We start from the raw sequence: 18,726 nt of genomic DNA, 5'->3' as shown, positions 1-18,726 counted from the left end.
CCTAAATGATTGTCCTCTGACAAATTCTCCAGTCTCAGGTCTTGTCACTCTCCCTGTCTTCTATTTCAGCCATACTGAACTTTCAGTTTCTAGAAAGAGCTTTGTCCCTTTTTTCCTCTAAGTTTTATTTTCATTTGTTTATTTTTGCTTTTATAAACAAATATTGTTCCTTTTCTCTACAACACTTGCTCCGTACTCAATATACAGGGCCAGCTTAAATATCAGTTCCTCAGGTATGTTTTCCCTTCATATGTTCTCAGAGCTCCATGAGCTTCCCAGATCATAATACTCATCATACTCTATTATTATTATTTGCTTCTTTCATTAGATTATAAACTTTGAGGGCAATGATTATGCCTACTTTGTTCACAACTGTTGCTCTAACATCTAGCAGAGTGACATATAGTTGGTACAAATGAGTATTTGTTAAATGAACGAATGGTGTTTGGATTAGTTATGGTCACATATATATCTCCAGTCATTATTAAAATATATCCAGATTTTTCAACAATATTTAATACACAATGATTTTTTTAATCCGTTGTTATGGTATTTCTGGCAGTTTGACTTTATTCTGGAATCACTCTTCAATCACACAGATCCTGCTTTTTATTTATTTATGTATTTATTTTTTACTGTGCAGCCATTAAAAATGATGACACATCTTATTTTCATTGACACAGAAGATGTTGATGATATTATTGAGTGAACAAAACAGGAACAAACATTATATATATTGAGGCCACATATAAATAAAATTATATATGCACATTCACACATATACTTATGGTAAGAGAGATTTCTGGGAAGATATTCACCAAAATGTTTGCAGCAATTAACGTAATTTTTTTTATTAATTTTTTTGTCATGGTAACATTGGTTTATAATATTATATAAATTTCAGGTGTACATCATTGTATTTCAATTTCTATGTAGGTTACATCATGTTCACCACCAAAGACTAATTGTAATCAATTACCATACACATATGCCTCGTCACCCCTTTTGTCCTCCTCCCTCCCCCCTTCCCCTGTGAACAGCCAATCCAATCTCTGTCTCTGTGTGTTTGTATGTTGTCTTTGTCTTCTATTTATGAGTGAGATCATATGGTATTTGATTTTCTCCCTCTGACTTATTTCACTTAGCATAATACCCTCGAGGTCCGTCCATGTTGTCACAAATGGCTGGATTTCATCGTTTCTTATGGCTGAGTAGTATTCCATTGTGTATATATACACCACATCTTCTTTGTCCATTCATCCCTTAATGGGCATCTAGGTTGCTTCCAAGTCCTGGCTATTGTGAATAATACTGCAATGAACATAGGGGTGCATGTATCTTTACGCGTTCATGTTTTCATGTTCTTTGGATAAATACCCAGCAGTGGAATAGCTAGATTGTATAATAGTTCTATTCTTAATTTTTTGAGGAATCTCCATACTGTTTTCCATAGTGGCTGCAACAGTTTGCACTCCCACTAGCAGTGTATGAGAGTTCCCTTTTCTCCACGTCCTCTCCAACACTTGTTATTTCCTGTCTTGTTAATTATAGCCATTCTGACTTGCATGAGGTGATATCTCTTTGTGGTTTTGATTTGCATTTCCCTGATTTTAGTGATGTTGAACTTCTTTTCATGTGCTGTTGGCCATCTGTATATCTTCTTTGGAGAAATGTCTGTTCAGATCTTTTGCCCATTTTTTAATTGGGTTGTTAGTTTTTTGTTGTTGAGTTTTATGAGTTCTTTCTATATTTTGGATATTAACCCATTAGCAGATATATGGTTTGCAAATATCTTCTCCCAATTGTTAGGTTGCCTTTTCATTTTGTTGATAGTTCCCTTTGCTGTGCAGAAGTGATGTAATCCCATTTGTTTATTTTTTCTGTTTGTTTATTTTTCTATATTTCTGACCCTGGCCTGGTCAGACATAGTACTTCAAAATATGCTGCTAAGACTGATGTCAAAGAGTGTACTGCCTATGTTTTCTTCTAGAAGTTTCATGGTTTCAGGTCTTATATTCAAGTCTTTAATCCATTTTGAGTTAATTTTTGTGTATGGTATAAAATAATGGTCTACTTTCATTCTTTTGCATGTGGCGGGCCAGTTTTCCCAACACCATTTGTTGAAGAGACTTTCCTTTCTCCATTGTATATTCTTGGCTCTTTTATCTTTATTATTCACTTTCTTTTCCTTTGGATTTAATTTTATTTTCTTTTTAAAGTTTCTTATGGTGGAAGAATCTTATACTGGATCATTACATCTTTCTTCTTTTATAATATAAGCCCTTCTGCCATATTTTATTGGTCATTCAGACCATTCCTGATACATTGTAAAGGGAACTATATAAGAGTGTGAATACCAGGAGGTGGGGATCATTGGGGGCCATCTTCGAGGCTGGGTTCTCCAAATTGGTCCTGTGTTCTCTTATATTATTAGATTTAAAGATATTAATGACCCTGTTTTCAGTAATAAAGTGAGCCCTGATAGTCCATGACATTCAATAGCAAAACAGCTACTTAAATTATTACCTGTAGACATTACAGTCAAGTGCATGTAGAAGGCAAGACTTTTGGTTACCAAGTAGTAGCTACCATAAAACATGTTAGTAAAAATCAGGGATCTAATGTGGTTGATTGTTGTTTCTTAGTGTGCTGGATAACATGGGGGAAAAAATGATTAGATCAGGGGTTTAAATCCCCAACTTAAGTTCCATATAAGGAATCTTCTAGAGTATGACTACCCTAGAAGAAGCCTTTATTACAATATTACCTTGTTCTGCAATAATAATACAATTAAAATAAACAATAAAGGGATTTTTAAAAATTACATATTTAGAAACTTTAATAATTTACTTCTAAATAGCTCATACATTAAAAAGGAAATCATAATGGAATGCCATTGAAAATACTACATATCAAAACTTGTGGAAAGTCATACTTAGATGTCAGTGGTTATTTAAATAAACCTGTTAAGAACAACCGATTATCTAGACTTGGGATCTCAAGTTCTTTGTTGTCTGTTTTAGCCTGTATACTTTCCATACATTCTGAGAGTGCTTTCTAAATTGTCTTCCATATTAAACATTTAGTTTTCTACGGAGTTGATTCTGTTCTTTATGGTTGATTCTGTTCTTTACTGTTTTTATTGCGTTTTAAAACTCTTATGCCATTTAAAATTTTTATACATTTTTATCTTATTTTGTCCAGCTCACTTTAAATTTCATCCTGCACTCAGCCATGTCCCTCTTTATATCCCACTTTGTTGTCTTAGCTCTGCTTTTATCTTTTATTTCATGTCCATGTTTTCTCGTGGATACTGTTGAAAATTTATGTTCCCTGCAGTAAATATTTTTCAAGAGTATGTCATCCTCTGCCTTTTTAGGTGATATATTCTCTCCTTTTTACATATATATTATAAAATGTCTTCCTAGGACCAACTCATTTTGTACTATTACCTTATTCTTGAATTATAAGAGTTCTATCCAGGCCAAGCTATGTTTCCTACTTTCGGTAGATTTCTTCTTGTTTCTCTCACTGATCACTTAAATACCATCAGAATGATGCTCTCTCTGTATTCTTTTTTCAGCTTAACACAACACAAATTTATTATCTTATAGTTCTGAAGGTCAAAAGTCCAAAATCAGTCTCAGTGGGCTAAAATATAATGATGTTCTTTTAAACTGAAAGACTTGTTTTCTGTTTATGACCTAGCTACCTTAAGAGAGTGAGGAGAAGAATCAGGGGCATTATTGCAGATGTGAGACTGTTGATAAATATTTCAGGGCTTCCTTAAAAAATAGATAGATCAATCGATAGATAGGTAGATAAGTAGGTAGGTAGGTAGATAGATTTTTGCCTTCAAAGGGAAAACACCGACACAGTTGAGTGTGAGGACTCCATTTCACTTGTATAGATTCACTCCTAAACCTTGCTCTTGTTTTTAAGCATGAGGGGAACGTCTTACCCAAGCATCTTTAAATGTTGTCTTTTCTTCTGAATAGCTTGTCATATCCCTATCATTTAGTTTATGTACTTAACTGATGGATGTCCAAGGCTCTTTCTTTCAGAAACTATAATTTCCATTCCTATGTTGAGAAAACTTTTTTTAAATTTAGGTCGTTATTGGCTTATAACTTTGTGTAATTTCAGATGTACATTATTATATACCAGTTTCTGTATAGACTGCATCGTGCTCATCACCAATAGTCTACTTTTCTTTTCTTTTTTTTAAAGATTGGCACCTGAGCTAACAGCTGCTGCCAATCTTCTTTTTTTTTCCCCTGCTTTTTCTCCCCAAATCCCTCCAGTACATAGTTGTATATTTTAGTTGTGGGTCCTTCTAGTTGTGGCATGTGGGATGCCACCTCAACGTGGCCTGATGAGCGGTGCCATGTCCTCTCCCAGGATCCGAACTGGTGAAACCCTGGGCTGCCAAAGCAGAGTATGCGAACTTAACCACTGGACCACGGGGCTGGCCCCCAGTAGTCTAGTTTTTATCTGTCACCATACATATGTACCCCCCCTTTTGCCCATCCTCCACCCTCTTCCCTTCTGGTCACCACTAATCTGTTCTCTTTATCCAGATATTTGTTTATCTTCCACATAGGAGTGAAATCATATGGTCTTTGTCTTTCTCTGTCTGGCTTATTTCTCCAAAAGTAATAATCTCAAGGTCCATCCATGTTGTTGCAAATGGGACGCTTTTGTCTTTTTTATGGCTGAGTAGTATTCCTTTATATATATATATACCACATCTTTATCCATTCATCGGTTGATGGGCACTTGGGTTGCTTCCACATCTTGGCTATTGTGAATAATGCTGCAATGAACATAGGGGTGGATAGGTCTCTTTTGATTGTTGAGTTCATGTTTTCTGGATAAATATCCAGTAGTGGGATAACTGGGTTGTATGGTATTTCTATTTTTAATTTTTTGAGAAATCTCCATACTGTTTTCCATAGTGGCTGCTCAGTTTGCATTCCCACAAGCAGTGTATTAGGGTTTCCTTTTCTCTACATCCTCTTCAAAACATTTCATATCTTGTTAATTATAGACATTCAGATAGGTATGAGGTGATATCTCATTGTGGTTTTGATTTGCGTGGTCTTAATAATTAGTGATGTTGGACATCTTTTCATGTGCCTGTTGGCCATCTGTATATCTCCTTTGGAAAAATGCCTGTTCATATTAAAAAATGCCTGCGCATATCAAAAAATGCCTGTGCATATCAAAAAATGCCTGCCCATTTTTTGATCAGGTTAGTTGTTTTTTTGTTGTTGAGTTGTATGAGTGCTTTATATTTTGGAAAATAACCCCTAGTTGGATATATGATTTACAAATATTTTCTCCCAGTGGGTGGATTGTCTTTTCATTTTGTTCATGTTTTCCTTTGCCTTGCAGAAGCTTTTTAGTCTGATGTAGTCCCGTTTGTTTATTTTTTTTTTTGTTTCCCTTGCCGGAGTAGACATGGTATTTGAAAAGATGCTGCTAAGACCAATGTCAAAGAGTGTACTGCCTATATTTTCATCTAGGCTTTTTATGATTTCAGGTCTTCCATTCAAGTATTTAATCCATTTTGAGTTAATTTTTGTGTATGGTGTAAGATATGGGTCTGCTTTCATTCTTTTGCATTGTGGCTGGCCAGTTTTCCCAACACCATTTGTTGAAGAGACTTTCCTTTCTCCATTGTATGTTCTTGGCTCCTTTATCAAAGATTAGCTGTCCACACATGTGTGGTTTTATTTCTGGGGTTTCAATTCTTTGTCTGTTTTTGTGCCAGTACCATGCTGTCTTGATTACTGTAGTTTTGTAGTATATTTTGAAGTCAGGGATTGTGATGCCTCCAGCTTTGTTCTTTTTTTGCAGGATTGCTTTGGCTATTCAGGGTCTTTTGTTGTTCCGTATAAATTTTAGGGTTCTTTGTTCTATTTCCGTGAAGAATGTCATTGGAATTCTGATAGGGATTTCATTGAATCTCTAGATTACTTTAGGAAGTATGGACATTTTAACTATGTTTACTCTTCCAATCCATGAGCATGGAATATCTTTCTATTTCTTTATGTCTTCTTCAATTTCTTTCAATAATGTCTTATAGTTTTCAGTGTATAGGTCTTTCACCTCCTTGGTTAAGTTTATTCCGAGATATTTTATTCTTTTTGTTGTGATTGTATATATGATTGACTTCTCTTTTTGCTAGTTCATTACTAGTGTATGAAAATGCAACTGACTTTTGTAAGTTGATTTTGTACTTTGCTATAGTTGATTACTGTTTAAATCTCTTTATTTGTGATTGGTCTATTCAGATTATCCCCTTCTTCTTCTCCTTCTTCTCCTTCTTCTCCTTCTTCTCCTTCTTCTTCTTCTTTTTTGCTGAGGAAGATTTACCCCAAGCTGACATCCACTGGCAATCTTCCTCTTTTTGTATGTGAGCCACCGTCACAGCATGGACACTGACAGATTAGTGATGTAGGTCCACACCCAGGAACCAAACTTGGACCACCAAAGCAGAACACACCTAACTTAACCACTAGGCAAACAAGACTTGCCCTCTATTTCTTTTTGATTCAGTTTTGGGAGGTTGTATGAGTCCAAGAATTTATCTGTTTCTTCTAGGTCCAATTTGTTGGCATATAGTTTTTCATAGTATTCTCTTATAATCCTTTGTTTTTCTGTGGTATCCATTGTAATTTCTCCTTTTTCATTTTAAATTTTATTTATTTGAGCTTTTTCTCTTCATTTCATTGATCCTCTCTATTGATTTTTTAGTCTCTATTTCATTTATTTCTGGTCTAATTTTTATTATTTTCCTCCTTCTGCTGACTTTAGGCCTCACTTGTTCTTCTTTTCTAATTCTGTTAGGTTTAGTTTAATATTACTTATTTGATGTTTTTCATGTTTGTTGAGGTAGGCCTGTATTGCCCTAAATTTCCCTCTTGGCACTGCTTTTGCTGCATCCTATAAGAGCTGGTATGTTGTGTTTTCATTTTCTTTTGTTTCCAGTTGTTTTTTTATTTCTCCTTTGATTTCTTCATTGATCTGATGGTTGTTCAGTAGCATGTTGTTTAGTCTCCACATATTTGTGACTTTCCCAGCCTTTTTCCTGTAGTTGATTTCTAGTTTCATAGCATTGTGGTCAGAAAAGATGCTTGGTATGATTTCAATCATTTAATTTATTGAGGCTTGCCTTGTTTCCCAATATATGGTCTAGCTTTGAGAATGTTCCATGTGCCTTGAGAAGAATGTGTATTCTGCTGTTTTGGGATGGAATGTTCTATATATATCTATTAAGTCCATCTGGTCTAGTATTTCATTTAAGGCTACTGTCTCCTTGTTGACTTTCTGTCTGGATGATCTATCCATTAATGTAAGTGGAGTGTTGAGGTCCCCTATATTATTGTGTTGCTGTCAATTTCTCCCTTTAGGTCTGTTGATAGTCACTTTATATACTTTGGTGCTGCTGTGTTAGGTGCATATATCTTCATAAGTGTGATATCCTCTTGATGGAATGTCCCTTTTATCATTATATACTGTCCCTCTTTGTCTCTTTTATCTTGAAGTCTGCTTTGTCTAATGTAAGTATGGCAACACCTTCTTTCTTTTGCTTACCATTTGCTTGGAGTATTGTCTTACATCCCTTCATGCTGAGCCTATGTTTGTCTTTAGAGCTGAGATGTGTTTCCTGGAGGCAGCATATTATTAGGTCTTGTTTTTAATCCATCCGGCCACTCTGTGTCTTTTTATTGGTAAATTCAATCCATTTACATTTAGAATGAATATTGATATATAAGGGCTTAATACTGCCATTTTATCTCTTATTTTCTGGTTGTTCTATATTTCCATTGTCTCTTTTCCCTTATATTTCTGACTGCCATTTCAGTTTGGTGGTTTTCTATGTTAGTTTTCTCAGTTTTCTCTTTATTTATGATTTGTGTCTCTGCTCTGATATTTTGTTCAGTGGTTACTGTGAGGCTTATATAAAAGATCTCATAGATGAGATAGTCCATTTTCTGATAGCCTCTTATCTCTATTAGCCTAAGAAGGTTCACTCTCTTTCCTCTTCCCCTTCTGAGTTATTGTTGTCACAAATTGTTCTTTTCCGTGTTGTGACTTTGTGACTAAATTGAAGTGTTCTTAGTTATTTTTTATAATTTCCTTCCCTTTGTCTTTTATGTTATAATTGTTTACTAACCTATTCTGATATCGAGCTGCAATTTTCTGATTCTGTCTATTTATCTCCTTGCTCGAGGTTTTGTAAACCTTTGCTTTTTAGTTTCAGATGGGAGGGTTCCTTTCAACATTTCTTGTAAGGCAGACCTAGTGGCAGTGAACTCCCTCAGCTTTTGTTTATCCTGGAAAGGTTTTATTTCTCCATCGTATATGAAGGATAGTCTTGCTTGATGGAGTATTCTTGACTGAAAGTTCTTATCTTTCAGTATTTTGAATCTGTCATTCCATTCTCTCCTAACCTGTAAGTTTTCTGCTGAAAGTCCACGGAAAGCCTGACAGGGGTTCTTTTGTAGGTTATTTTCTTCTTGCTGCCCTTAATATTTTTCCTCTGTCATTGACTTTTGCCAGTTTTAATATTATGTGCCTTAGAGAAGGTCTTTTTGCATTGATGTAATTAGGAGTTCTATTGTCTTCATGTACTTGTAAGTCCAGTTCTTTCCCCAGGTTTGGGAAGTTTTCAGCTATTATGTCTTTGAACAAGCTCTCTGCTCATCTGTCCCTCTCATCTCCATCTGGGATATCTATAATCTTTATGTTGCTTTTCCTAATTGAGTCAGATATTTCTCAAAGAATTTCTTCATCTTTTGAAAAATCTTAGTTTTATCTCCTCCTCCACCTGAAGCATTTCTATATTTCTATCCTCTAAATCATTAATTCTGTCCTCCATAGTGTCAGCTCTATTTTTTATGGATTCTAGATTATTTTTTTGTCTCATTAATTGTGTTCTTCATATCCAGAATTTTTTTGGTTTTTTTTTTTTTTTTTTTAGAGTTTCAATCTCTTTGGTGAAGTATTTCTTCTGCTCATTAATTTTATTCCTGAGCTCATTGAACTGTCTTTCTGAGATTTTTTGTAACTCATTGATTTCTTCATTACAGCTCTTTTGAATTCTCTATCATTTAGATTGTAAATTTCTGTGAATTCAGGATTGCTTTCTGGGGACTTGTCATTTTCCTTCTGCTCTGAAGTCTTAATGTAGTTCTTCTTGGCGTTTGATCAATTGATCCTTTGGTGGCGCATTTATGATAGTATCAGGTTGCAGATTCCACCTGCCACTGCTGGGGGTGGGGAGTGGGCAGGAGCTGTGTTTCTTTTTTTCTTTTTTTTTTTTTGAGGAAGATTAGCCCTCAGCTAACATTTGCTGCCAATCCTTCTCTTTTTTCCTGAGGAAGATTGGCCCTGAACTAACATCTGTGCCCATCTTCCTCCACTTTATGTGTGGGACACCTGCCACAGCATGGCTTGACAAGGAGTGCATAGCTCTGCACCCAGGATCTGCACCAGCAAACCCTGGGATGCCTAAGCAGAACACATGAACTTAACTGCTGTGCCACTGGGCCAGCCCCTGGAGCTGTGTTTCTGATCCTGCCCTGTCTGCTGGAAGTTGTGCCAGTGGAGCTTCTCTGTGTTAGTATGCTTGCCTCAGCTTAGGGGCAAGTCACAAACACACACACACACACACAAAGGCAGGGCCTCTGTGCTCCATCAGAAGGTCACTGTGGTGCAGGACTGCTGTGCTCAGCAGGGGACCAGCTGAGCTGGTATGCTAGGGAGAGGAGGGGTGTTTTCTTTCATGTGTGTGTGTGGGAAGGTTCTGCACTCATGGGCAGTTCAGCTGAGCTGCTGCACTTGGTGGGGGCTCCTTCATGGGGGCTGAGCTGCACCACTTGGTGGGGAGAATTCCTCATGAGTGGTGCTGCTGCAGCACAGTGGGCACTCCTACAGGCTGTGCTACCACTCCAAAAGCCTTTGGCGCAGGCTGGGCTGCCCTCTCCTCCTCTTATAGTTGCACTGTCTACTATGTGAGAACCTGCAACCTAGATTGCTGCTGCTGGGGAAGAGGAGGGGTCCATTCACCTAGTTCCACTGTTTCCCAGGGATCCAGTCCCCTCACCTTCATGTATATGGCTGTGTGGATCTCTCAGATGTCCTATTGTACTATGTAGGGAATTCTCTGTTGGTTAATGAACATCCATTTAGTTTTAACTTAGAAGGGAGACACAAAGGGAACAACTTACTCCACCATGATGCTGACGTCACCTTGATAAGACTCTTTTCGGGCCAGCCCCATGACTGAGTGGTTAAGTTCAGGTGCTCTGCTTGGGCAGCCCAGGGTTTCACCAGTTCGGGTCCTATACGCAGACATGGCACCACTCATCAAGCCATGCTGAGGTGGCATCCCACATGCCACAACTAGAAGGACCCACAGCTAAAAGTATACAACTATGTACTGGGGGGCTTTGGGGAGTAAAAGGAAAAATAAAAAATAAAATAAAATCTTTAAAACTTTTATTTCAGGAAATTTTAACTACTTTCTCTGATTATTATACATATTTTAGGTCTAGCAAAATCCTTTTATTATTATTGAATCACAATAGTTGTGCTTCTTTAATGAATAGGAACATTTATTTATTTATTTTATAGATAGAAACTGGTTGAGTAATTTATTAGCATACCATTTTGTTGATGCTTTGAATATGAATGTGGATCATAAAAACAGTTGTTATAAAATCTCTTTGGCTCATTTTTTCTGCTCTTATAGAATAAAAATACTCAGCCTATAAAATTTCCAATCGTACATCAGCAAGAAGTGAAGATTTATTTTCCCATCAAGCTTACACCCAACTTTCTGGCATTTCCTCATCATCCTATGGAAATGTTATATCGTTATAAAGTACAGGTATGGTGTCATTATATGAGAATTCACAATGAGATAAGTCTGATTCTCTGATAGCTTAATTTATTGAAATTTGGTTAATATTAAATTTTATTTCCCCCTAATCCTAATAATATTACTTGGTTTTTGGTGACAATCAAATCGTACTCTTGAAAACTGTCATCCTAAGAAGACTTGGTGTACTTTCTGTCTCTCTTCCATATTATATCCTTTCCTTGTGAGTTTTAAAAAGTTTTGTCAATCTCCCTTGTACGCTTTTTGACATTTTATGATGGTGCCATTACATAGCCTTCCTTTATTATTTTCTTTGCCCATTTCCTTGCCCTAGCTACTTTACTATCATATCATGGTTTCTTAATGTGCCCAGAAATAATTTATTATATAGTTTTATTATTTCCTAAACTTTATTTCACCAGATTTTACCTCTTCACTTAAATTCCATTTTTCCTCCTATAGTAATTAAATATAAGGTTGTATTTTTTCACAGGTAGAAGGTGGCAGTGGCAACTTCACGTGGACTTCTTTTAATGAAACAGTGGCCATGGTAACCACTAAAGGAGTGGTGACTGCAGGTCAGGTCAGGGGGAACAGTACTGTTTTGGCCCGAGATGTTCATAACCCCTTTCGATATGGAGAAATTAAGGTACACAACTCTCTAAAGAATCTTTGTATCACCCTTGAGACATTACTGTCTAAATTTAAGTACAGTGACACATTTAAAAAATTTTCCTATTCCAAATTGGCTATATTCACTTATTTATTTGTTTATTTTTAAGCAAGATTGGCCTTGAGCTAACATCTGTGCCAGTTTTCCTCTACTTTGTACATGGGGTGCCACCACAGCATGGTTTGATGAGCAGTGTGTAGGTCCATACCTAGGATCCTAACCCGAAAACCCCAAGCTGCCAAAGAACAGCATGTGAACTTAACCACTATGCCACTGGGCCAGCCCCCAAGTTGGCTATTTAAAAATGATACTCAAATTCAATCTGGAAGTACACGTTCCTTAAATATTTCTGGACCTGGGTTGAATCCTGCTTCACTTAACAGCCAGTTATTTAATGCCTACATTTGTTTCCTAATATTTAAAATTGGGATAATGATAGTATCTACCTCAAAGGGTTATTGTCAGAATGAAATGAGATAGTGTTTACCCAATGCTTGAAATATATTCACTACTTCATTAATGTTTATCTATTTTTGTTATTGTATTTTATTGTTATTATCATATGACCTTTATAGTAACTTTATTTCTAGTCTCATATTTTTGTTTGTCAATCTTGTTTCTAAAATATTGAAAACTCTTTTTTAATGTGTTATATAACCATTTCCTACTTTTCTCCCACTTTTAATATTTGTTAATGTATGTTGTTATTCTCTGCAGAATTTAGCATTTTGTTACCAGTCAGTGAACATTTATGGAGTACCTGTAGGTACTTAACATGATACTAAGTATAATAGGACATTCAAAGAAGCATAACATATCATTCCTACTTTAAAGAATCTAAAGTCTAACTAGGTAGATATAATCACATGAAAAGTTTAATACATAACATTTTAAGTAAATTATATGTGAGATATTTTAAAGCAGTATATGATTGAGAGCTATTTGAATTGTATAGTAAAAGTACTATTAGTTTGTAAAAGAAAAATTCTTGTAAATATGACTAGTCAAGACTACCAGGAAGAGGTGGGAACTTGAACAAGACTTTGAAGGATGGAACCGAGCTAAGGTCTAAGGGTCAAACTTAACCCACTGTCTTTTTGGTAAAGAAAGTTTTATCAGAACACAGCCAGTTTCATTCATTTATGTGTTGTCTGTAGTTGCTTTTGAGCCACAACTACAGAGTTTGTAGTTGCCACAGAGACTGTGTGGCCCCCAAAGCCTAAAATATTTGCTATCTAGGGGGCCAGCCCTGTGGCCAAGTGGTTAAGTTTGCGCGTTCCGCTTCAGTGGCCCAGGGTTTTGCTGGTTCAGATCCTGGGCACAGACATGGCACTGCTCATCAAGCCATGGTGAGGTGGCATCCCACATAGAACAACCAGAAGGACCTGCAACTAGAATACACAACTATGTACTGGGGGGGCTTTGAGGAGAAGAAGAAAAATAAAAAGAAGCTTGGCAACAGATGTTACCTCAGGTGCCAATCTTTTTTGTTTTTGAGAAACATTAGCCCTGAGCTAACATCTGCTCCCAATCATCCTCTTTTTGCTGAGGAAGACTGGCCCTGAACTAACATCCGTGCCCATCTTCCTCTACTTTATATGTGGGACGCCTCCCACAGCATGGCTTACCAAGCAGTGCCATGTCCATGCCCGGGATCTGAACCCGCTAACCCCAGGCCACTGAAGTGGAACGTGCAAACTTAAATGCTGCGCCACTAGGCTGACGCCAGTGTCAATCTTTAAAAAAAAACATATATTTGCGATCTGACCCTTTATAGAAAACATTTGCTGACCCCTGCTTTAGGTAATGAGGCGCCAACACAAGTTTTTAGTAAGGTCAATAATATGGTAAAACCTGTGTTTAGAAAGATATCTAATTGTTTTTATAGTCAGACAATAACTATAATATTTTTTAAAAAAAGGAGGGGCTGGCCCCGTGGCCAAGTGGTTGGGTTTGCGCGCTCCGCTGCAGGCGGCCCGGTGTTTCGTCGGTTCGAATCCTGGGCGTGGACATGGCACTGCTCATCAAGCCACGCTGAGGCAGCATCCCACATGCCACAACTAGAAGGACCCACAACGAAGAATATACAACTATGTACTGGGGGGCTTTGGGGAGAAAAAGGAAAAAATAAAATCTTATAAAAAGGAAAAAAGAGGGGCCAGCCTGGTGGCATAGTGGTTAAGTTCATGCACTCCGCTTCAGTGGCCTGGGTTCACGGGTTGGGATCCTGGGCTCGGATCTAGCCTTGCTCATCAGGCCACTCTGTGGCAGCATCCTACATAAAATGGAGGAAGATTGGCATAGTTGTTAGCTTAGCAACAGTCTTCCTTACAAAAAAACAAAAGAAATGAAAGATAGTTGCTGGTGCTATATACTAGTCAGCTAAAATGGATTGAAGGGAAAAAGTGAAGGCAAAGTGTCCAGTTAAGCCAACTAGTGAAATGCTATTGAGAATAGAGAGAAGGGGACAAATTGAGGATTATTTTAGAGGTAGACTTAGTCAGATTTGACTAAGTGGGGTGCGGAAAAGTGAAAGATTTAAAAACACCGTGGTTTCTAACTTTGGCAGCTGGGTGGATAGAAAACACAAGAAAAAGAAAAAGAGGAAGATGAATTCAGTTTTGGATACATTTATTTTGATTCAATTAGGGAGCATCCAGGTGAATGTTTGTAACTGGAATAGGAAATAGGAGTCTGAAGTATGTTGAAAGGTTAGGGCTACAGATAAAAATTTGGAGTTATATGCATATGGTTAGTCATTGAAGCTTTGGAACTGGATAAAATTTCCCAGGAAAAGCATACAGAGTAAGAAGAGAAGATGGATGCTGTGTAATATGGATCTCTTTAAGGGACATGGGGAGAATAAGAGGAACTAGCAAAAGAAACAATAGAAAGTGACAAAAAAGACTGTCTTAGTTCATTCCGGCTGCTACAACAAAATACCATAGACTAGGTGGCTCATGAACAACAGAAATTTATTTCTCACAGTTTTGGAGGCTGGGAAGTCCAAAATCAAGGCACTGGCAGCTTCAGTGTCTGGTGAGAGAAAGCTTCCTGCTTATAGAAGGCTGTCTTTTTGCTGTAACCTCACATGGAGGAAAGGACTAGGGAGCTCTGTGGGGTCTCTTTTATAAGAGCACTAAATCCCATTCATGAGAGCTTTACCCTCATGGCCTAATCACCTCCCGAAGGCCTCACCTCCTAATACCATCACCTTGGGGTTAGAATTTCAACATATGAATTTAGGGGAGGACACAAATATTAAATCTATATCAAAAATTTTTATTTTATAAAGTAAAAGATATTTTTTAAAAGATATGGATGGGGCCGGCCTGGTGGCGCAGTGGTTAAGTTCTCAGGTTCCGCTTCTTGGCAGCCTGGGGTTCACCGGTTCGGATCCCAGGTGTGGACATGGCACCGCTTGGCAAGCCATGCTGTGGTAGGCGTCCCACATATAAAGTGGAGGAAGATGGGCATGGATGTTAGCTCAGGGCCAGGCTTCCTCAGCAAAAAGAGGAGGACTGGCAGATGTTAGCTCAGGGCTAATCTTCCTCCAAAAAAAAAAAAGGATATCGAGAAAGAGGAAGTGCTCTATATCAGAGAACAGCAAAGGGCCAAATAGTAAATATGTTAGTGTTTGTAGGCTACATACAGTCTCTATCTCATATTCTTCTTTGTTCTTGTTGTTTTTCATTTTACAACCCTTTAGAAAGGTAAATCCCAGGGCCAGCCTGGTGGCGCAGAGGTTAAGTTTGCACGTTCTGCTTCGGTGACCCAGGGTTCGCTGGTTCGGATCCCGGGTGTGGATCTACACACTGCTTGTCCAGCCGTGCTGTGGCAGGTGTCCCACATATAAAGTAGAGGAAGATGGGTACGGATGTTAGCTCAGGGCCAGTCTTCCTCAGAAAAAAGAGGAGGATTGGCGGTGGATGTTAGCTCAGGGCTAATCTTCCTCAAAAAAGAAAAAAAAGAAAGGTAAAACCCATTCTTAGCTTACAAAAGCTAAGAAAATTGTGCACTGCCGTAATTTGCCAGATTCCTAATGTATGGTTTTAGATGCTTTAGAGAGATAATTGATTAAGGAATAAAATGAGTGGCATGTTCAGCACCTTACACACACACACATATGGTATATAATATATGTTTTTGTATACAAAACATACATATATATTCATGTATGTGTAAATTTAAGTATTTAAGGAAAGCTTTCTTTTCTCCCAAGACTTTCCTAACATAACTTTCTTGAAAGATGAACTTTTTTCCCTCCAGATATATGTCCTAAAACTGAACAAAATGGAACTGTTACCATTTCATGCTGATGTGGAGATTGGCCAGATTATAGAAATCCCCATTGCAATGTATCACATAAATAAGGAGACCAAAGAAGCCATCGCATTCACAGACTGCTCTCATTTATCATTGGATCTGAACATGGATAAGCAAGGTGTTTTTACTCTTCTAAAAGAAGGTAAGAGTAGGCTTTTTATTTCTCCATTCTTTGTCTTTGAACTAAAGGACCAGTCATCAATTCAGAAATTATAAATTATAGTCTAAATTCACATATTAGCTTTCTTGACCATATTTTTATTTATTCTCTCAACTGCCTTGTAGTACATATTATAATGTAATATAGAAACAAAGGCATAGAAATTGAATAACATATCCAGGGTTCATTGTGGCCAGAGAATATCAGTTTTCAATTTATGTTAACGTCTTCTGTTTCTAGCCTCAAACTCTTTTCTTCTTTCTTTCTTTAATATATATCATACCTCTTTCTAAGAGGAATTTAGTGCCATTTAATGTATGTATACATTAAATTTATTCAAGAAAGGAAGTATATTTTTCAAATAAAAAAAGAATATGAAGCGCTGTGCCGGTGGTGTAATGGTTAAGTTCACGCACTCTACTTCAGTGGCCTGGCGTTTGCCAGTTCAGATCCCAGGCGCAGACATACACACTGCTCATCAAGCCACGCTGTGGTGGCATCCCATATAAAATAGAGGAAGATTGGAACAGATGTTAGCTCAGCAACAATCTTCCTCAAGCAAAAAGAGGAAGGTTGGCAACAGATGTTAGCTCAGGGCCAATCTTCCTCACCAGAAAAAAAAGATATAAATAAGCTAGCTATCCTTAAAGATCAACATTGTGTTCTGTTATTGAACTTCAAATTTCATCCTGATAGCCAATGTTTTTTCATCAATAATAATGACAGTAGAAGCATCTAACATTTACTTAGCATTTACTATTTGCTAGGCTCTGTTCTGAATACTTTTCATATATTAACTCATTTAATTCTCACAATACATCTCTAAGGTTGCCATCAACTTGGAATTCTTCTTTGCCCTTGCTAGTTATACTATATAACATCTCTCGCATCTCTCTCCTCTCCTCTGTCCTCAGGGTGTCTCTCCTGATTTTTAGACCCTCATTATCTCTCACCTAGAATATAACAATATCCTCCTAACTGTTCTTGCCCTTGATAATCATGGCTTCTAGATGGATCTTTATGAAGCTCAACTTCGATATTGCTTTTCCTGCTCAAAAATTTTGAGAGGCTTCTCATTGCCAGTGGACTACAGCCAAAATCCTTTTAATTTAGTATTCAAGGCCCTCTACAATATAACCCAACCTGCTTTTCATAAGTTCATACTTTGGCTTCATACACAGCTCTAGCTAGACAAACTACTGTAGTTGAAATTTCCCGTATTATCTCCTTCATACACTCATTTGTATCTCATTTATATTTCTATCTTTGTTCATTCGTCAGCTTGAGGTACTCCCTTCTACATGTATAAACCTTCCTTGATCTCTCCAGCTAGAAGTAATCTTCCTGTTTTCTAGATTTCTATAATGCTTATCATTTTCTACTAATATTTTAATTTATGTAAATATTCACTTTCCCCTTCTAAACTATATATGCCTTGAGGTCAGAACCTTTGCTCATATTTGTATCCTCACTGTACATAGAATTGTGTCTTACATGATAAATATCTGTTAATAGAAGGAACAGATTTTTATATCAATGGATATAAACAATTAGGGCCTAGTAGTTAGTATGTGAGATCAAGATTTTTTTTAATGTATTAAAATTATTATATTTCTTTAGACTTATTTCCTTGAGAATTGACTGTTTATTACCCTACTGAAGCCATGTTTTTTGATTTGCAGGTATTCAAAGACCTGGACCAACTCACTGTTCTAGTACACATATCGCAGCCAAATCCCTGGGCCATACTCTGGTAACAGTGAGTGTGACTGAATATGAAGAGTACTTGGAGAGCAGTGCCACATTTGCTGCTTATGAACCCCTAAAGGTGAGATATGTCATAGTAAGGAACTGGCATGTCTTTTCATGGACCCCACTATGTCTACTTAGGGGCTTCCTAGCTGTCTGTGATCTCTATTAAAGATCAGTGATATGTGTGTTCTCTTCACTTGCCGCTCTCACTGTTAGATCTACAGCTCTCTCATCAAACCTGAGTATTAGGGAGGTTAGTCCCTCTGCCACAGGAATATCTTTAAGTTTTATTGGCAAGTTTGAGATGTTCCTCTTTCTTTCTTCTTTTTACTGAGCGATAAAATATGTAAAGTACCTAAAGTACACTAATCTTAAGGTACTATTTGAATTTTTACAAATGTACATATCTCTGTAAACACTACCCTGAATAAAATATAGAATATTAGTATACGCTCTTTTGGAGAACTCTGAAAGGAAACTATATCCTAGGGAGGGAAGTCAATCATCTTTTACTCTTTATACTTATAGATTTTCAGCACAACAGTCATTATTTTGGGCCCCAAGGATTGGTCCATTATAATTGGGACATTATGACAGGTGGTGGTTCAAAGTAAAAGTAGATAGAGCCTGGTATGCTTTCTACATATTTGATTCCTTCAGAAGCTAAAATTGATGTCTATAAGTTCTTGCTGATAGATACTAATAAGTCCTGACTCAATGCCTCTTGGAATAAGGAGGCACCCCTAGGGGAAAAGTTAGCATGAATGAAAGAAGCAAGGTAAGTTAGTAATTTTAAAAAGATAACTTGCTCATTAAAATTTGAATTTTAAGTTGGCTTCATTGCACATTGTGCAGCGTTAAGTGTTAAACATATGTTTCCAGCATATTTCATTTGTTTTCTTAGTGGATGAATCATCCTAC

The 18,726-nt window shown here is 37.1% G+C and overlaps 1 protein-coding gene across 1 annotated transcript in view; it reads left to right on the top strand.

Annotated features, from left to right (window-relative positions):
- Window positions 1-18,726, top strand: part of NUP210L (nucleoporin 210 like) — a 91,226-nt gene that overhangs the window by 22,321 nt on the left and 50,179 nt on the right. Inside the window, exons 11-14 of the mRNA XM_044757807.2 lie at window positions 10,766-10,903; window positions 11,388-11,543; window positions 15,837-16,035; window positions 17,736-17,881. Of these exons, the coding sequence (XP_044613742.2) occupies window positions 10,766-10,903; window positions 11,388-11,543; window positions 15,837-16,035; window positions 17,736-17,881 (639 nt within the window). The remainder of the gene's footprint in view (window positions 1-10,765; window positions 10,904-11,387; window positions 11,544-15,836; window positions 16,036-17,735; window positions 17,882-18,726) is intronic.

This window comes from Equus asinus, chromosome 25 (genome assembly GCF_041296235.1).
Source record: "Equus asinus isolate D_3611 breed Donkey chromosome 25, EquAss-T2T_v2, whole genome shotgun sequence".
Taxonomy (NCBI): Eukaryota; Metazoa; Chordata; class Mammalia; order Perissodactyla; family Equidae; genus Equus; species Equus asinus.
The sequence above is the reverse complement of the archived record's forward strand: the minus strand, read 5'-3'. Positions and strand labels throughout refer to the sequence as shown.